The sequence below is a fragment of the Phasianus colchicus genome, chromosome 1 (assembly GCF_987193195.1).
Source record: "Phasianus colchicus chromosome 1, bPhaCol1.hap1.1, whole genome shotgun sequence".
Lineage (NCBI taxonomy): Eukaryota > Metazoa > Chordata > Aves > Galliformes > Phasianidae > Phasianus > Phasianus colchicus.
This window is the reverse complement of record NC_143436.1, coordinates 114,977,869-114,997,309: the sequence shown is the minus strand read 5'-3', so window position 1 is coordinate 114,997,309 and position 19,441 is coordinate 114,977,869. Positions and strand designations below refer to the sequence as shown.

At 37.3% G+C, this 19,441-nt stretch overlaps 1 protein-coding gene across 2 annotated transcripts in view; it reads left to right on the top strand.

The window, feature by feature from the left end:
- The window catches only part of PRRG1 (proline rich and Gla domain 1), a 30,179-nt gene extending 11,187 nt beyond the window's left edge, over positions 1-18,992 (top strand). For both annotated transcript variants that reach the window (XM_031594561.2, XM_090123933.1), the window contains 3 exons: positions 3,498-3,547; positions 7,611-7,771; positions 14,918-18,992. In XM_031594561.2, the coding sequence (XP_031450421.2) occupies positions 3,498-3,547; positions 7,611-7,771; positions 14,918-15,442 (736 nt within the window). In that variant the 3' untranslated portion in view covers positions 15,443-18,992. The remainder of the gene's footprint in view (positions 1-3,497; positions 3,548-7,610; positions 7,772-14,917) is intronic.
- The last annotated feature ends 449 nt before the right edge of the window (positions 18,993-19,441 follow it).

Here is a 19,441-nt window from a genome sequence, read left to right as displayed (position 1 = left end):
TCTTGCAAGGATGTAAAAGCCAAATGTGGTGGAACTGGGATCCCGCATTTTGAATAAATGACAGTTTAATAGTTATTGTTTGCCTTCCTTTGTAATTAATTATTGTTGTCATTTTTTGTTTAAACAGATCTCCCGCAGGAGTAATTTGGTTGTTTCATTGCACTTTCTTTGGGGCCTGGGACTAAAAGAGGGGTGTTTGTTTTTGTACTGAGCATCTACTGATGTTTCACTTAGTAGTGTCCCTTGAATATATTTGCTTACATAAAAAGCTCCAGCAGAACCTAAATATTTATAGTTTGAAAATGGTTGTAGTTCTTTGGGGGCATCTGGCTGTAAACTGCATCTCAGTAGTCTCATTAATTGTGCAGGTTATATAACTAACAACTGTATCCCCCTTGTTAGAGTTGTTTTGCAGAATGGAACAAAACCATCTTCCCTACCTGTGTGCTGGACTGTACATTTCTCCCCTGTTGTGAGAGGAGCCTGCTGGCCTTACTGTGCTCATAGTCACTGTTAATTCAGCAAGTGAGAAATTGACTGAGGAAAGATACAGCTGATGCTCTATACTATCCCTTAAGGAGCCCTTCCTGATGCTTTGTGAGCAACAGTATTGAAAACAGTTTGGATTTATGTGCCCTCTGTCAGATCCTCTGCCCTTTAATGGTATGTGGTGCACATGTGTTTCAATTAAACTTGTGGTCAGAAAATGGAGCCAGGAGCATATGCTAGCAAAATGTGGTTATTTTAACATGCAACAAAAGTTTACAGAAATACCGTCTTGAGCTGACAATTTTTATTGCTGAAAGCAGTCATCCCATTTTATGGGGTACATGATATTCTGATTTTTATGCTTGCACAGTGTATACAAAGCATGACCACTCAGGATTGAGGAAAAATACCTAGGTTACATTTGGGAAGAAATGCACAGTTGGTGTACTGCTTCAAGATGTAAAATGCTACAGCCCCTTGGTGTTGAGCATAGCCATGCTGGTAAATAGAACAGGCCTCGGTACGTCTCCTTTGCTGTCTCATGTATGCCTTAGAACTCATTGTATTTCCTACTGAGTCATTGTATTTTCTACTAGAGGTGAATGACTGATTGTTCAGTGTTTGTTGATTTGTTTTGTTCAGGGATTTTTCTATCACCACACTGATAGTCAAATAGGCATTCAGAAATGATCGCTTGTTTTACCATCTGTGGTCAGATACATCAGCTTACTGTTGAACGTGGAGTATGATGATTAGCTCAGCTGTATTGCAGTCTGCTATCCACTGTATAGCCTACTCTTGGAGGGTGGGAAGAGGAGGGTACATATTAATGTAGATTCCTGAATCATTAAGCATTAGTGTTACAACTAAGATGATATCTGTGGTGTTTTTGTTCTTGCATTGGTGTCTGTGAATATATATGTATGTATATTTTAAATGTATACATAAATGGAAGACATTGCTCTGACAGCATAAGACCGGTCCTATCTTCAGTGAGGTTCTTGAAGATTAAAAAGCATGAAATTCTAAGTAGAAAAGCTGGGTAAAGGAATAGATGAGTCAGTAGCAAGTCAAGATATTTGTGTAGTGTTGCCCAACCCTTTTCCCAACCAGTTTTATCAGCTGGTTTATGAAGCAAAAAAAGATTGATGTCCTTGTCTGCATCTGATCCCCTTTTCCCCTTTTGAACTATTTAGTAGATTAGAACCAAGAATATCAGAGAATAGAGGACTGAAATTTAATGGGTGACCTGAGCAGTTTCTCTGTGGTGGGAAAAGTCTGTTCTGTAGGCTTGACTTGTGTGTTTTTCCAGTGTAACAGCTGAGCATCACTGCCTGCATCAGCCTCTTGCTCAGCCTGTATTGAGGTGCTGTGGCAAGAAACTTGCCATGAGCTGTGGGGACACAGGGGCAGCAGGAGGCTTGCAAATGAAGAAGTTTGGGCAGATAAAGAGATGGGGGGTGAAGGCAGAGTAGCATTAAAAAAAAAAAAAAAGCAGCGTTTGTAGGAAAACTGACATAATTAGTTCCAGAGATCTCCAGATATCTATAATTGCTGTAAAAATCTAATGTGGACTGTTGAGGATCAGTAAGAAACACACCTGAAAGCTGCAGTACCTGCTACAGGGACTTCTTTCAGTTTTTTGGAGTTTTTGCATAGGTAGGGATAGTCTGCTGAGAAAAATTAATGCTGCAGGAGGAGGCTATATACCTTTTTTTCACCCAGAATATAAGCCCTTTGCTTCTGTGACCCTACTGTGCTTAGTAATGATACACCAAACATCATGGTAGTGAGACTTCAGAGTGCTTTAATCCAATTCTTATTTATTTACCTTCGCAGAGATGTGAAGAACTTGCTTAAAAATTAGTGTACTCTCCATTCTGCATTTCCTTTAGTCTCAGGCCTACAATTTTATTACAAGACTGGGATGCGTTTATAGAGCTCCATTTATGAAAAGTATTTCAGTCTGCTCTTGCTTAACAAATCAGTGTTGGAAGTCTTAACTTTCCCTGTTTATTACAGCAGCTACAGCCAACACTTGTGCACAGTTAGCACTTTTTAATGGAGATGTTTGCATATGAGGTTTGGGTTTTATGGAGGTTGAGGGCATGCATATGGAATGATATGCTGATGTGTAACTTGACCTCTGAAGTAGAACTGATGCTAATCTTTAGGAGTTGATAATTTATTAGTAAAAAATCTTTAACCTCATGTGATGTTCTACCAACTTGGTTAGATAACTGCAATGTTCTGGTCCTTCACTTAAAGCTTTTATTTTCTTAACTTAAACTACTGAAGATTCCAAGAAACTGAAAACAGCCCCTCAAGTAACTACTGCAGCTTTCAGGTGTAGTTCTTATTGACTGTCTGGTGGCTGCACTGTGATTCAGGCTATTTCATGACTGCGTATCTTTTTGTCTTTTCTCATTCCAAGATGTAGATAAAGTACGTGCAAGTTCTTGTAGGGCTGACTGGGGTCCTTGGATGTATTGCAGTTCTTTTGCCAAATCACAGGTCTTACTTTACCTTTGATCTTAATGCATCCTGTTTTAATCAGTAACAGACTTTGAATGGTTTCGTAGGTAGGTGTTCATTCTGATTTCCCAAATCTGATTCAGAGAATAAAGTTGGCTTCATATTCTCTGCAGAGTGAATTTGAGTCCTAGATAAGATACAAGTACTTTAACCTTTCAAGTTGTAAAACAGGTTTCAGATCAGTTTAAAATGAAACACACCCATTTTATATCGTATTTTCATATTCTAAATATGGAAGACTTTGAAGGTTGAAGTGCTCACCATTTAAGTCATTTTTTATTGGATAGTACTCTTACACTACTGAAGGTATTATTCATGTGGTAGTTACACAACTAAAAATGGAGATTAATCTTAACCACAAGGTTTCCAACACTGATATAAAACATTTATCTTGATTCCCACATATTACTATGAACTTTCCCAAGTTGATCATAATCCACAACTCAAGAGGATGTTTTCTTTTTCATTTTCAGATTTGATATTTGCAAGTTTTGTGCCTTGACAGTGATCACCATGGACAGTGGTAAGTTTAACTTGGTGATGAATGTGCATTTTGTATTGTTCCCCATGAAGGGGGTATTAGCATCCCCCAGAATTGTCCTCCTCTCAAAATCCTAGTCAGTTTGCACAAAACTCTTTGCTATGGAACTGATTTTAGTGTTACGTGTCATGCAGATCTTTGTCCACACTAAACTGAATTGGAGTTGTACTAATGTTCTGACATAGAATTATGATCTGCATGTAATATTTAAGTATGAGGAGAGTGGTGAGGTGCTGGCAGAGGCTGCCCAGAGAGATTGTGGATGCCCCGTCCCTGGAGGTGTTCAAGGCCAGGTTGGATGGGGCCCTGGGCAGCCTGGTCTTGTATTAAATGGGGAGGTTGGTGGCCCTGCATGTGGCAGGGGGGTTGGAGATTCATGATCCTTGAGATCCCTTCCAACCCTGGCCATTCTATGATTCTTTGTAACCTGGCTGCAGAACAGAGACTACAGAACTGATTTCCAGCTTTGTGTCCTTCAGTTAGTGTTCCTAAGCTTGTTCGAGTAACTCTAGGATCTCACAGCAGAAATTGCTTTTCAAGCTTTACAAGTGAATGCTCAAAACATTTTTCTACTTTCTCCCCTGTGCAAATCAAATAGTTTTATTAAAATCACCAGCAGAAAGATTCACGTTTATCAGTAGCTTCAGTTTTCAATTTCAAGTGAAATGCTTATTTCTGCTATTCATCGCTTTAATATCCCTGAGTGCTGGTAAAGAGACAGAAAATGGGAGCATCAGCAGTGGTTTCAATAGAGTTGGCTTTGGTGACCATAATGCCATGGACTTTGCTTCTGCAGCATTTCTGCGTGTCACAATATTTTTCCCACAGCGATGCAGTCTGTTTTTCTTTCTCTACAGACCTGAGGCCAGTTTTCTTTGGTTTCTTCAGCTGGCAGGCTGAGATATACTTATCTTCACACACATCCTTGCCTGATTCTTCTTAGTTCTAGTTGCATTTCACCTTGCACAGGTTTTCCTGAGAATGCATTATAAATTGATCTGGCTGAATTACTCTCTCCAATAATATTGTCAAACTACGTTTTTTAATAGCTTTTATATGCATAAAAACTTTGCTAAAAACCAAGTATTGTTTATATGCAGAGCACTACTTTGAGTAACATCAAAATCATTGTTTCAATTTTTTTCATCTTACATTTGTCAGTTGATCTTAAAATAAAAAATTAAGCTTAATTGTACTACTCTTATTCTCACTGTTATTTTTTCCTAATCATTTTCAGTTTTATATTAACAGCTGCAGTGAATTCAGCAACATCTTAGGTGGGCATCCAACCCAAGGAAGATTTTTACACACTCCTATGCAATTATAACTGAATGTGTCCATGATGACAGTCAGAGAATACTAAATCAGTGTGGTTTCTGCAATATGGTACCATTATCTTTCTTTATAGCATTCACCGGAAAGTGACAGATTCTTATTAAATCATTACATTTCTATCAGTATCTGCATCAAAATTGCATTGATCAGTGCATGTAATTTTTTCCTTGCTGCTTTTTTATAGACTTCTCAATAAGCATTTAAAGTCATTATGTGTGTGCAGAACTTTATAAAGGTCAGATCAAAACAAGCAAATGGACAATGTTGTACTTCGTTATATCTAGTCTTACAAGGTCAAAAGCTGTTCCTGATCTGGTCTAATCTTATATGATTTTTTATCAAATAGATTCAGAGTTAATGTGTCTGGCTTAGCCTTCTCAGTGGATTTTTTTTGTCTTTGTATGCATTTTCTATACTGTATTGTGACAGAAGAGAGACACATCCTGAATTGGGGGGGGGGGGAAGAGTGTGTTTTATCTTTTAGAAAAGTATTTTAGAAATATTTAGCAAAATGTTGGTTATTCTTGAAAATTGAATTGTTTTAATGCTTTGCTGTTCTTCGTCAATGTATTTTTCAGTACAAATATATACTTGTTTTTGGAAGCAAGATTTGTACATACTTTCTGAGAGCCAGTAGTTTCAAATCAGGATGTTTTCAGCTACCTGTATTTTCCTCTTTATTCCTTTTCTCTCTGCATTCAGTACAAAGCAGTTATAGAGTTCATCCTTGAAAAGAGAGGAGAGAAACTATCTATGAAATAAAATTTCCTAGGTTTTATCCCTTGAAGGAGGGCAAGTTTGATTTACAGTGTATTATCTACTCCTTGTGACAGCACTTAAGAGGGTCAGGTCTGTAGCTTGTCTTGCTTCAAGAATGCTCATAAGAAAGGTTGGTGAGAAGTAGGTTGAGGGCTGGCATTCCTGTACATGATTGCATGCTGGCTTCCTGGTGTCACCAAATCTTTCATCTCCCTGCTTTTAGGTGATTGCTGAGGCATGTGAAAACAAGCCAATTCTTCAGGCCTAGAGAGGAGCCGAGAGAATTGTGTGAGGAGACAGAAGCCATCCCTGTCCTTTTCTTTCTCTTTGGAGGATAATTTTGAGTATTAATTTGTTATTTAGACAGTAAACTTACACAGTAGGAAATGCCCATGTGCTCACCTTTGGTGCTATCAGAAACCAAAATTGCAAAAGAGACAGATGTAAATCTGTATGCACAGAGTGTCTGGCAGCATTGTGAATAAGGTAATTTATATGGTGCATGAATACCACGTGTATTCAATTGAAAGTAGAGGAATGACTGATTATCTTGGAGTTTGATCTTCAAATACTTAATCCTTTGCAAAAGGAAGGTGATTGTCTAATGAATTTTAGCAAAGAGATTACAATGTACATACTGAATAAAATGAAATTAATGTGAAGTAGATAAACCTAATAGTGGTAGTATTTCCACTGCTGAAAAATGCTCCCACATCTAAGTTCAGTAAAGCAAAAGTGTATTGACCTATCTTTATAGACTTGCAGGCATCGTTTTTTTACTATTCAAATAAGAGGATTAGGGTAGAAATAGAAGACTGATTCATATCAAATCATAGATAAATCATTGTTTAAACCGTTTAGTCTCTCTCTTTCTGCAGACAGAGTTTTGTTTTCATAAGCTAATCAGAGGTCCCATATTAGCTGTAAATGAACCAGTGCAGAAATGGTAGCATTGACGAAGACCACAGTATGTTTATATGGCAGTGCATTGAATTGTTAGCCCCTATTGCTAGCAGTGAGAGCTCAAGAACAGTGTTGCATTGGTACGGTGTTCTTGCTTCCTGACCTAAAATACCTGAGGAATTTCTGTATTGTTCACTGCAGATGTACCTTCTGAGTAATTCAGCCTACTGGATTTTGAAGTGTTTGGGTTGTTACATGTTACTGTAAAAATAATTCAGTCGGGGAATTTAAGGGAAGAATGGAATCTTAAAATAGCTGGAAATAATCTTCTACTTGAACAGAAAACTAAGGACAGCAAAAAAGAATACCTTTATCAGAACTTTGATTGTCATTCAGCGTTATTTTATTTCCTTCAGCAAGTTAGGTGGGGTTCTGTGTATTATGTAAGAAGATACAATGAGCCTACTTCCCCTACACCTCCAAAAGGTTGATGTTTTGTGGCTGACATTTCTGAAATAAAGGCAGAAAGTCTGCTTCAAAGTTGCTTAAGAAAACAAATGGAATTAAACTTTGATAAATGGTGCTGTTCTGATGTATACAACTGGTTAATATTCAGAAATATTTGTAGCATCAAAAGCTTTCTGAGTATTCTAGCTGTGTTGCCCTCAAGCAGTTGCAAATATCTCCTTGGATGTTCACAGACAGGTTTTGTTTGTTCTGTGTTGTCTTAATTTGAAAAATCATTTTCACTGAGCATGTGGCTGTCTCTTCTGGGTGCTGTTCTTAGGCAGAGGCTTCGGTCTTGTTTAAGCATATAGGAGCATGATGCTGAATAGGGATCCATCACATTTTTGATTTAGCAATAACTACTGAAGTTGTAGACCCAAATGTTCATAATAGCGAACAAAACAGAAAAGGCCTTTTATCCTATTACATAAAGGGGAAGACCTTGAAAAAGTGTTGCCCAAATGGACATTTTCTTTGAATAGTTTCACCATGAGGTTTTGGGTATGTTTTAGTAGTGACATTATTTTCTCTCCTTATTCAGTATTCTTAACAGAGGACAAAGCCAATTCTGTGTATAAAAGATACCGAAGAGCCAACAAATTTTTGGAAGAATTAAAGCAAGGTGATATAGAGCATGAATGCAGAGAAGAAATTTGTACCTATGAAGAAGCAAGAGAAGCATTTGAAAATGAGGAAAAGACGGTATGTTTTGTTGTCTATATATAGATGGGGTGCCTTGCTATTAATTTGTGAGATATGGTGAATACTTGTGTGTTTTCCAATATTACAATTTTTTTTTTACTTGATTCTTTAAGTAACTGAGGTCTGAAGTGGAGATGGATAGATCTCACAGCAATAAATTTGGAATCTTTTCTCCAAATTAAAAAAAAATTCAAAGGAAGGGAAGTCTCGAAGTAAACTTTGCTCATAAAAGTATTATGCAGATTGGCAGCTTGGGGAGTATCCACGTTCCTTTTCTTCCAACTGTCATTATCTGTTCTCTTTGGCAGCGCTACTTACCCAAATACCATGTGTCCTATCATCATGCACTTAATCCTAACCTACATATCACAGATGCTATTGTTTTTCTTGGTTGAAATGATAGAGTTGTGACTGTTACAGGGAACGCATAAGAGCAGAGGTCAGAAGTCTTTGTTTATCTCACACCTTAACTTATTTATTGAATAAATAAATAAAATGCTTAAAATGAGTGAGCAACTGAAAAATCATTCCACTTAAAATAGGGACTGTATCCCGGATGCTGGCCTAGATGGCTAAAATGTTCTCTGGCCAGATTGTTTATTTTTAAGACTATGCATAAAAACAAATGGCCTTCTTGAAATTAACTTCTGCAGACCCTCACAACATATTGTTAAGCAGCAGCAATCTAAAACATAGGAAGAATAACAATTTTAATGCTGCCATATGTTATTCAAGGGCAGTGATATATTAACTTGACTGGAATGAAGCAGATACTGCCCACACAGAATTGTGTAAGTTTGTCACTTTCTGTAATTAAAAGAAGCTTGCAGGCCAGCAGCTCTGCATGTTGTAGCTGCACTGCACATTGTACCCAGCGTAACTTAAATTGCCTTCCAACAAATAACCACAGCATGTAAGTTTTGATAGTGTTGCCTGATGTATTTAATGCAGTAAAGTCAAGATATTTTTTTTTCTAATTCAATACAGACCTGAATGAAATTAGATTTATCCTCAAATTCAGTCCCAAAGTGGAAAAACAGCTGCTAGAGAATGTGACTTGGGAAATTGGCAGGCAAGGCTTGTGGGTTAATGGGCAAAGTGGCACAGAGAGAATTATGAATTTATTTTGGAATAACATGAGTGATGTGTCCCACTCTTCACTGGCCATGTTTTACATTGAAAACAACAGCAGAAAAGCCTACCAAACATTTTAAGTTTTTGACATCTTTTTGTTTGTGTCACACATAGGAAAGTGGAGAAGACAGAATGGAAACATTTTCATTTATTAAAATGAAGCAGTAGTGTGTGTAGTGTTTCAATTCCTGTTCTTTCAGAAGCTCTAAAATGCATGCACAGTCATGTTTTTTACCTCCTAAAGTTGATATGGCAATTCCTGATGATATCACTGCGTAATTAAAAATAGTGTGCACAAAACTAACACTGTATCAGCCTAAATGATATAATAGCCTAAATATGTTGACTAGTGATAGGTCGAACTGATGACCCATGATAGGACCCAAAGAAGCAGCATGAAGTATGTCAGAGGAAGGTCAGGTTGGGTATTAGGAAAGGGTTCTTTACCAGGATGTTGGCTGAGCACTGGAACAGGTTCCCCAGGTCAGTGGTCATGACACCACACTGCCAGAATGTAAGAAGCATTTGGACAGCACTCTCAGTCACAGGGTTTGGAACTGGAATTGGGTTTGATGGTCCTTGTGGGTCACTTCCAATTCAGGAAATTCTATGGTACTGCATTTCTTCTTGCTTCAGTCTATTAAGTATTTAGAAACATTTTGTATTTCAGTAGATAGCCTTTCCATTGCAGAGTTATTTAAGAAAGAGTAAAGTAGAAATAGTCACATTTGCTATTATGCCATAACCTTATTGTCACAGTGCAGAGAGAATTTCCAATAAGATCCTCTTCCATTATCCAGTCCTATTACTATATCTGTTTTAGTTTAGCTGCTTTGATGTCGGTAGCTTGCTAATGTGCAGCCATACCTGACCAGCCTAATTTACTTAGTTTTCTGTTTTCCAGCTATATCTATCCTTACAGCCATTTAATAATAGTTGATTTCTGGGACAGAGGTGCTGTAGAGCAAGGTTATAATATAGTATGTTTGTAATAATGAAGATACAATGATTTTGTAGTATAGATAGACTGAAATTCAAAAAGATTACGGAGCTTATTTATCTCATGTTAACTTTGTGTTGTATAATTGCTTTTTTGTATTTTTTTAATCTTGTTCACTGGGTTCTTTGCTTCTCTGAAGTCTTCTGGGGAGGTGTACAACATCTGAGTTTGTAATATTAAAATAATATCAAACAGTCCCCTCAAGTTATATTTAATGTTTTCTTTTTTGATAGTTTTCTCAGAAGATAGTGTTGTGTACATTAAGCATACATACATACCTGTCAGGGAAATACTGAATGCCTTTCATATTGTGTAAGCCTGGGGATTTTGATATCTTCAGAAGTATAATGTAAAATGATACAGTTTATAATAAAGGTAAGACTCTCAGGATAGCAAAGGCTAGATGGCAGGAAAGAGTTTGCAGAACTTTGTGGCATTGAGTGGAAGAAATGAAATTCAGCATTGACAAATGTGATGTGCAATAGGGGAAAAAGGATCATTCCTCATAAATATATGTATATATATAAAATACATGTATATGTTTGCCTCAGGAACAAGATCTGAATTTATAGATTTTCTGTGAAGGCTTGAATTTATAATGCTTAGCAGTTAAAAAGAAAGAAAAGTCTGTATGTTAAGAATCCTAGGAAGGGAACAGAGAACAAAATGGGAAATGTAACTACGCAATTGTTCGCTTGAATCTTGAATGTGTCATGTATAGCCCTTAAAAAGCAAATAAGTAGCTGAGGAAAATCCAGAGAAGCTAGGAAGCTAACTAAAGATATTGAAAGGTTTGTATAGCAATTATAGATTGAAAACTGTTAAATCAGGGAACATGTAGTGGGTGTCAGTAAGGAATATAAAGATTGAACAGAGGTGAATCATTTAACATCCTTCTGACAATGGAGCTCAAAAGGGTCTCAAAGGAAATAAGAAGGTGAAGGTTCAGAGCAGATAAAAGCATCTCTTCTCACCACAGGTAGTAGAGCTGTGTGACTGTTTGGCCACAGGAAAAAGCTTACGTAGCTTCAGAGAAGATGAAAACAACTGGGGACCATTGATTAAAAGGGGTCAGCTTTATCTAGTGGGAGTTCCTGAAGTACGAATACGTGAAAGCTGTGAGAGTATCACTCTCTACTTACGTCTTTGCTCTTCTCACAGTCTGTGTTGTTTGTTGTCAGAAGATAATAAATTAGGTGACCCCTACTCCTCATCCTGTGAAGTTATGCATATGTAGAAGGTATAACCAGATAGCACTGTACACGATCACTAGGCAGTTGTCAAAGGTTATTGGGAGGCTCAAAGTTTTGCAGAAAGTGGCTGTGCAAGATACCTGGGTGTGATGGAAGTTCACTTCTCATTTCTCATACATTAACTCTGGTTTTAAGGTGATGCAGCATCATTTAAAAAAAAAAAAAAAACCTCACACATTTTTTTATAAGTGTAAAAATGCTAAAATGCCTAGGAAGCAACTCAAAACTTGCCAGTACCAGCTCTAAAATGTTGTGATCAAATAAGATGTCAGTTTGTGTGTGTCTAATTATGAATGCTGGGTAAATATCTGGAAGAGGAGATGTAAATCTGAAACTGAGGGCAAACCAGAACAAGACAGCGTAACAAGTTTGCTCATTTTCCTTTATTGCTTTTTTTTGTATCCTTTACCTACTGAACACCAAACAATCTTCTGATTGACATATTTTTAGTCCACCTAATAACAAGTTAGATGATTGACCGAAAGTCATTTGAGGCTGACAGTGCTGCCAAATATGGCAAAGGCCTCAGCCAAATTCTCAGTAGAGTACAAGACTCTTAACTTTGGTGTGGATCCAGTATTTGATTCAGTGTTCACATCCAGTTGACTGAAGTCAACTCTGTTCTAAATAGTGATAGTGAAATATTCGACATAAAGGGAAAAAGAATGTTGCAAATTGCCCATATTGATCTGTGTGTGATGCCTTTGAGAATTCTCTTGGTTTATTTCAAACTGGGTTTGCCAACATGCAGTAAAGTAGTTCATAGCAGGAATTTATACTAATTGATTTTAGGCCATTCTCATTGCAGTTATCTGATGCTGTGGCCTACTTAATGTAGTTTTTCAGCCTTTTAAGGCATATATAAGCCTTGCACTCCCAGCAGTGCAGTGCCTGAGGGTAAATGATTCTGGATTGTCCTTTTTATAAATCACAAGTTCTTAGTTTTGTCAAGTAAATGTCCTTTTTTGTTCTCCTGGTTTAAGAGACTGAATACTGTGGAAGGGATGTTTAAGTTTTCCAACTTTTAAATTACTCTTCAATATTCTGTGTGAGTTCTACAGTTATCTCCTGGAATTTCAGCATTTCCCTCCTTGCTTTTCCATAGCAGATCGTATGAACCCTCACTCTGTGCAAATTCATCAGAGTTCTCTGTGATTTTGTTTGGTGATGGACAGTACTTGATTTTGGTCAGGTGGTTTGTCCTCCTTGTGCCACCACTTTACAGAGCAGCATAGCTGTGGGGTGACAGAGCAGAGGGAGGAGCTGCTTGGCAGTGAGAAACTCAAACCTGAAGTGTAGGTTTCTTGCAGTTCTGGTAATTCTGGACTTAAGGGTCTTCATGGTTCACCTTGATACTAAACCTTGAGTTTAGTACACTAGCGAGCTCTTTTTCAAAGAGAAAATTTAAAGTATTTTTTCAGTGACTGTTTTTCTTCATATTTTTCATCTGTGTTAAGACCTTTATTCCTGTCTCTGAAATACGGCCACAGACCTGAAGCACTGTAATTTTTGGCAGAGGAGTGCATGTCCATAGTCCCTTGGCATTTCATTTGCTTTGCCTGTAAATGAAAGTGGACGCTAAACTACTTTCATCCTTAAGGCAGTTTAAATTCTTACACTAAGCTCTTTATGCACCTGCCTAGTCACACCATTAACTTGACCACCCCCACAGCCATATAACCTATTGTGAACTAGCTGCCCTCCACCCTGGAAAAACAGCTTTTCTGCCACTTTGTCACCCTGCAGAGTAACAAGAAGCAGTGATGGTATTTTGGTTTCATGAAGAAGGTACAGAGATATTTTCTCAGGTAGATACTGTTGAGCTAAAAGTAACCTGGAAACATTAATAGAATACCAATTACAATTTACCACCCTTACATTAGAGAGGACACATTTCCTCTGCAGTCTGAAACATAAAATGCATTGCGAGGTCAAAATTGACTTTTTTCTGAATTTTCATCTAAACCACCTTCACTCCTACAGAGTCTTTGAAATGATACATCCTTGCATAGTTTATTTGCTGACTTTCAGTAAATCTTTGCAGCTTTGGCCTTAGAAACAAATGCTATACCATTCCCTTGCTGCTGCTGAAATAGCAGAGCAGTGAAGTGAGAAGCTTGCTTCCAGTATAGAAAGCCACAGTTAATAATACTGACGAATCTTTTTTTGCTGCTTTAGTTGTGTGTTTATTATTTAGTTCTGTTCAAACCAGATGGAAAGACAATAGGTAACAGGTCTTCCTGGTGTGTTGATTTGATGGGGAAAGGTAGGAAGTTTGGTTTTGTAGGACTCTTTTCCTATTATGAAGAGATCCCAAGTCCTCAGTTGCATAGTTCTGAGATCTGTTTGGTTATGTTGTCTGTGTGACACACTGTTAGACTGTTATGTTTTCTGTGGTGAAGCACTGGAACAGGTTGCCCAAGGAGGTTGTGGATGCCGCATCCCTGGAGGCATTCAAAGCCAGGCTTGGATGTGGCTCTGGGCAGCCTGGTCTGGTGATTGGTGACCCTGCACATAACAGAGGGGTTGAAACTAGATGATCACTGTGGTCCTTTTCAACCCAGGCCATTCTATAATCCTGTGATTCTGTATGATTCTAATGCTGTTCATGTGCTGGTAGTCATAGAATGTAGTCCTGAACTTAAAAAAATATATATATAGATCTGATCTGTCTGTGCACAAAGTCTACAACCTGAGTGTATCATTGACTAGTTGAGAAATGGTTGTCATTTTTCCTGGTGAGAATTTTTAAAATACATTCTTGCAAGATGTTGTTACTTGAAGTGAGCGCTTGCATAAATCTGAAGAGGTCACATATCTGCATTTTTAAAGGAGGCTGCAGAGTTCAGAGTTTCTGGCACGGATTTTGTTTGGCTTATTTTTTTCTTTATACGTTGCTATAAAACACTGTGGAAGTGTTTCTTGGTAGGAGAGAGCGTACAGTACAGATGAGGTAGGTTATACTTTAATTCGTACTAGTTTTGCACAGCGTTCACTGAGAGCAAATTGGAAGGTGATGTGATTTGTGCTCCTGCTTGTGCATGTTAGTAATGTAGCAAAATTACTTTCAAGTACTAGTCCTCCTTCATATGTTTTTCCCTTTTTGTTTTCACTTTTCACTGTTCCGTTTATCTATAGCTGTGTTGCCAAAGTTTCTAGAGTATAATAAGCTGTGTAATATTCTCATGCTGCTGAATCTGTATTTACCTATAAACAGAGGATTTGAAGCAGCTTAGAATAGACTGACAATTGCTTTATGAGCCAGGGATGGAGGAATTCTGAATTATGAACTGACAGTACAATGTAGTTCTGCTTTGCTAAGATGGTTTGTCATTCCAAAGCAGTGTGTCGCAGTCAGATTGTATTATTGTACTATAGTTTAAAAAAAAAAAAGTAATAATTTTGAGCTTGAGTGGTACTGAAAAACTTAGATCCACTACATGGCTGATGTGCATGCTGATTAGATTTTTTTATTCCTGTCTGTGCTGCAGATTTTTAGATATTAAAGTGCCAATACAGGATTATTACAAGTAGAACAAGGAGTTGGTGTTTAAAAAAAAAAGTCTTTTGCTTCTCTAATCACATCAGAAGAAAATTTATTGTATGTGCTTATTCATATCAGTTTTCATATTGGTCATCTGGCATTTGAAATGCCATTTTTTCCTCATTCATTTAAAACAGTTTGAATAAAGTCTTTGGTTTGGTCTTTTTGTTTTTAATGTCTTGTCATTTCTGACTTATCCTGTCTTGCTCTTCTAGAAGGAGTTCTGGAAAGTCTACAAAAATGGACTTCAGGGAGAAAGTAACACAGGACATAGCTGGTATTCATTTTACCTCGCATTTCCTTTAATCATTGGCCTTTTTGTTATCCTCATTGTCATCTTTGTCATATGGAGATGCCTGTTTAAAAAGAAAACGCGTAGACAGTCGGTGTACGCACACAGGGGAGCCCACGAAGCAATAGGTGATGGTGCTGTGTCTGATGGCAGAGGTTCGCTCCCGCAGCCTCTCAGCATTGTTCATTCCCCACAGGAGGAAATGTTTGAAGTCAGTGGGCTCTCTCCAGGAGGTCTGAGCTATGCGGATACACGATCAGACTCAATATCCACAAGGCTGTCAAACTGTGATCCTCCTCCTTCATACGAGGAAGCCACTGGTGAAATCAATGTGAGAAGAAGTGAAGCTGAACAACATTTAGATCCACCCCCACAATATGAAGACATTATGAATTCTAGTTCAGCCAATGCAATTGCACTATCTCCTATTACCACCAGTACTAAGTAAAACAGGAAGAATGCTTCTGGACTTCAAGAAAAAACAAACAAACACAAAAACTAATCGTTTTGTTGCACTTTATCTTGGCTTATTACGCATTTCTGTAATTTAAGCAACCTGTATAATGAACTTCCCTTTTGTTTTAGATTCACTTGTTCTTTGAGTCACAGATTTTTCTTTTCCCCTATGACGGTCCTTAGAAGATAAGGAATCTATATTGTGATCTTAGTCCAGGTACAGAGATGGTGCTCTGTCATTATTCTCGGAAGTATCTCTGCTCTGAGGGATGTCGTTTGTTTTATTCCATATGCTGACCACATTCCCCACAAGATCTGTGGAATCCCCTTCTCTTCTTGCTGCAGACTCTTGGAATTGCCTGAGGTGGGGAATCCTTAAGAAACATTCTAGAAACTTAGTTACGCTAAAACAAACTAATTTTGCAGTATTTCCTCTTGCCTGGTTGGTTCCTTTTTCTCACCTGAAATTTTATTACATGCCACGTTGCATCTTGGGCCCTGGAATGGCTAAGAGCCATATGCCTTGGTGTTCCAACCAATATTTTGTTAGACTCTGCTGGCTTCATAGCAATAAATTCAGAGCCCTAGCAAAGGAGAGAGATTCTAAAGTTTTTTCTATTAGAATTTATGTTTAGAAGCTAGTAATTCAAGAAGTAATTAGTGAATTTGAGTACTTTTTTTGTTTGTTCTGCTTTTCTTCTGTTTTCTATCTGTCTTTATTTGTCTATTCTAGGGCTGTGCGCTACTTTCATAGCTTGAAAGTTCACTCAACATTAAAGAATGAAATACTGAAGAATGAATAAGATCCTTCTTGTTTGGAAGTAGATACCAAAACTACCATAGTCTTCACTGGGACCAGGATTTCATCCATTATCCATAAACACTTAAAGCCAAAGATACTGCTTTCCCTTTTAAAAGGGAGGGGAAAAAAAAAAGTATTCAGTATACAACTTTTTTCCACAATAATATGACCCCATTCTCAAATCCTGATATTATTTTGCTTCTTGCATACTTAAATGTATCACCTGCACACCTTTTGTTACTGACTATGGAAATGCATTGCAGAAAATTTTGGTAACTTTCTTCAACTGGTGTATTTATTGCTGATTTCACATTTGTTCATTCAAGTAAGAGGAGCTGGAAAGCATGGGTAATCTAGGCTAACTCCACGGATGTTTTGGCCAGTGTAGCTCTGCTATCTCCAGGTGAGAGCTGCACAGTCTACCTGATGTAGGGCAAAACCATGAGGAACCTCTGTGGTGTTGTATTTCTAGCAACACAACACAGACATAACCCCAAGCTTTAGTTTGGAATGTTTTTTTGTTTTTTTTTTTGAAGCTGTAGGGATGTAAATTTCTGTCAGATTTGACACAAGTTAATTGAAATTCTATACAAGCCTCTGTTTCAATGCTTTAGACACCGATGATAGTTTAGCTGGTGCACGCTGTGGTTTGCTGATTTACTTTTCTCTGTTTAAGAATTCATTGATCAGTTTAGCTTGTGAATATTTATTTTGATTTTTCTTCTCACGTCAGGGTGGCATGGCATTAATTTTAGTGTTGTTCTGTTTTCTACTAATGAATTAGCACCAACTGAAACGGATTTAGCTCTGAAGGACTACTATGAAATACCAGTGCCATCCATTTGAAATTGCTGTTAATGTGCTCAGTTAATTGCCTGTTGGCATTTATGATCTTGTGTGTCTGACCCATCTTTCTCCTAAGGAACTTTGTAGAAGATTGCTAAAAAGAAATGGATGAATATATGGGTGTGCATATGCACATTTCTGTAAGAATTTGATATGGTAGTTTGACAAATGAAGTTATGATCCTATGATTAATTTTATATTCTCATTTTTGGCAGAGAGTAGGTTACCTAAGATCTCTATTGGGGATCTTCAGTTGCTAAAGCAAATTTATTGGAGTTAATGGATGGAGCTCCAGGCCAAACTGTTGTCAGAAAGATAACTCATATATTCATTATTCATAATGGATATCGAGCAGATAAGTACAATATATTTTGGACTCTCTAACCTTTTGAAGTGCTTTTAGCTCTTAGATGAAGTCCTAAATTGCCACTTGTAGAAATTTAAGCTCTTTTATACTGAGCAACAGTTATACTGCCTTTGGCCAGACATTACCAAAACAAAGTGCCTCGTCTCAGTTGCAGGAGACACCTGAAAATGCTGGTATTAATGTCTATGCCATATTGGCATCTCCTGTGCCTGCCAGCACAGCTGGCAGTTTTAGCAGTGATTTTTTAGTTTGGAGATATGGTTTTCCTGTAGGAAATGCCTGGAATAACCCATTTCACATTAGGTCAGCAGCTGTCAACCCCTGAGCAGGGGCAGTCTGGTTTAGAGGTGAGCCACCTTTTTTTCCCCACTTTGTGGGTCTGTATTCCATTACCGACAACTTTCACATTTCTGTCTCTGAAGAAGAGTCTGTTACTGCATTCTGTAGACACTTCTTTGTGCAATGCAAACATGATAGTTGTCTTTCCAGGAAAAGCCACAACCAAATATCTGAAATTATCTGTGACTAGAATTTATTGGGCCATTTATTGGGCTTTTTTCTGCATCCATGCACATGAAATGGATGCATGTGAAGGCTATCTAGGGCTATAAATTTACATCTTGGTGTGAATAAGCTTTCATAAATAAACTAAATTTGCACGTGCCAGTTATCTAAATGTTTCCACTGAGACATGAGCAGCTTTCTTCTTGTTGGAGTAATGTCAAAGTACCTAATACTTTGTTTTACTTTGTGAAATGTGGGGAAGTAACTTAAGTCCTGGGGATAGCTGTTCTGATCTGGGGAAAGAATAACATTTCTTTTTGTAGTGGGTTTTCCTACAGCTTTGTTTTCCCGGGCACTTACTGATTCTTCTCTTGTTGTTGCATTATCATGCCATAGACATTATAAATTTATAGTTGTATCTCTGTAAAGGCTTTCCAAGTCTGAATGCAGTCCTGCCTTGACTAATGACGTGAATAGTCAGGATTCTGCTTTTCCCACTTTTGAATGTAACACTGAATTTCATGTATTAGGACTAAGATGATTTACCCACTAAAACAAACCTGTATTTAAATGCCACTTTGAGAAATTATGGAAATTAATTGTGCTTAGATGATGTTTAGCATTAGTGGAGGTTGTTCTGTCTTCACTGGGTGTAAATAACCTTTGATTACAGTATTGCATATTTTGAAGGGGTTTGGTTTACATTAAATTATCGTATTTAAACATTCTTGACTATGTTTGTAAAAAAAAAAAAAAAGTTTTGTAACATTTGTTTTTGGATATGCTAAATAAAAATTTTTAAATGCCTGTAGTGCTTCAAAACATCAATCCTACAGATCTGCAGTATTAACTTTGTGCATTTAAGTGGTGCTCTTTCAATTTCTCTTGATCGTCAAATGTACTTAATCAGTTGCAGGGAATCAGTTGTTTTATTTTGATAATTAAAAATAAATATAATTTTAAGGTAGATGTTCTTTCACGATTCAGTCTCTTTTTCTTATTAAATTTGTGAATTGATTCATTTGTAGACATAGTTAAGTAGCAGTCACAAGCACAGGGAAAGCAGGAATTATGCTCTATTACAACCAAATGAAACGGTACACTGTAGAAAGATTTGTAGTCAAGAGAATTTGATTTCAAAGTTGGCTTCAGCCATTTCAAACTATTTTGCATCGTTTCTGTGATTCACTCCACATTGCATCAGTGATGATTTAATAGCAATTTAAAAGGTTTTGTGGTTTTTGTTTTTTTTTTTTTAGTGGTACATGCTGGAAACTAAAGATTTCCATTCCAATCTTCCTTACTTGCTCAACTGCTGATAAATATGTCCCTGGTATTTTTCACTAGCTTACTACTAGTGGAGTCTGTTGCAGAGCTTAGTGAAGTGTTACTGAAGACATGTCATGAATGTGTGCAATTCCACACTGGTCTTAAAAAAAAAAAAAAAAAGGTGCAAAAAATAATCACAAAAG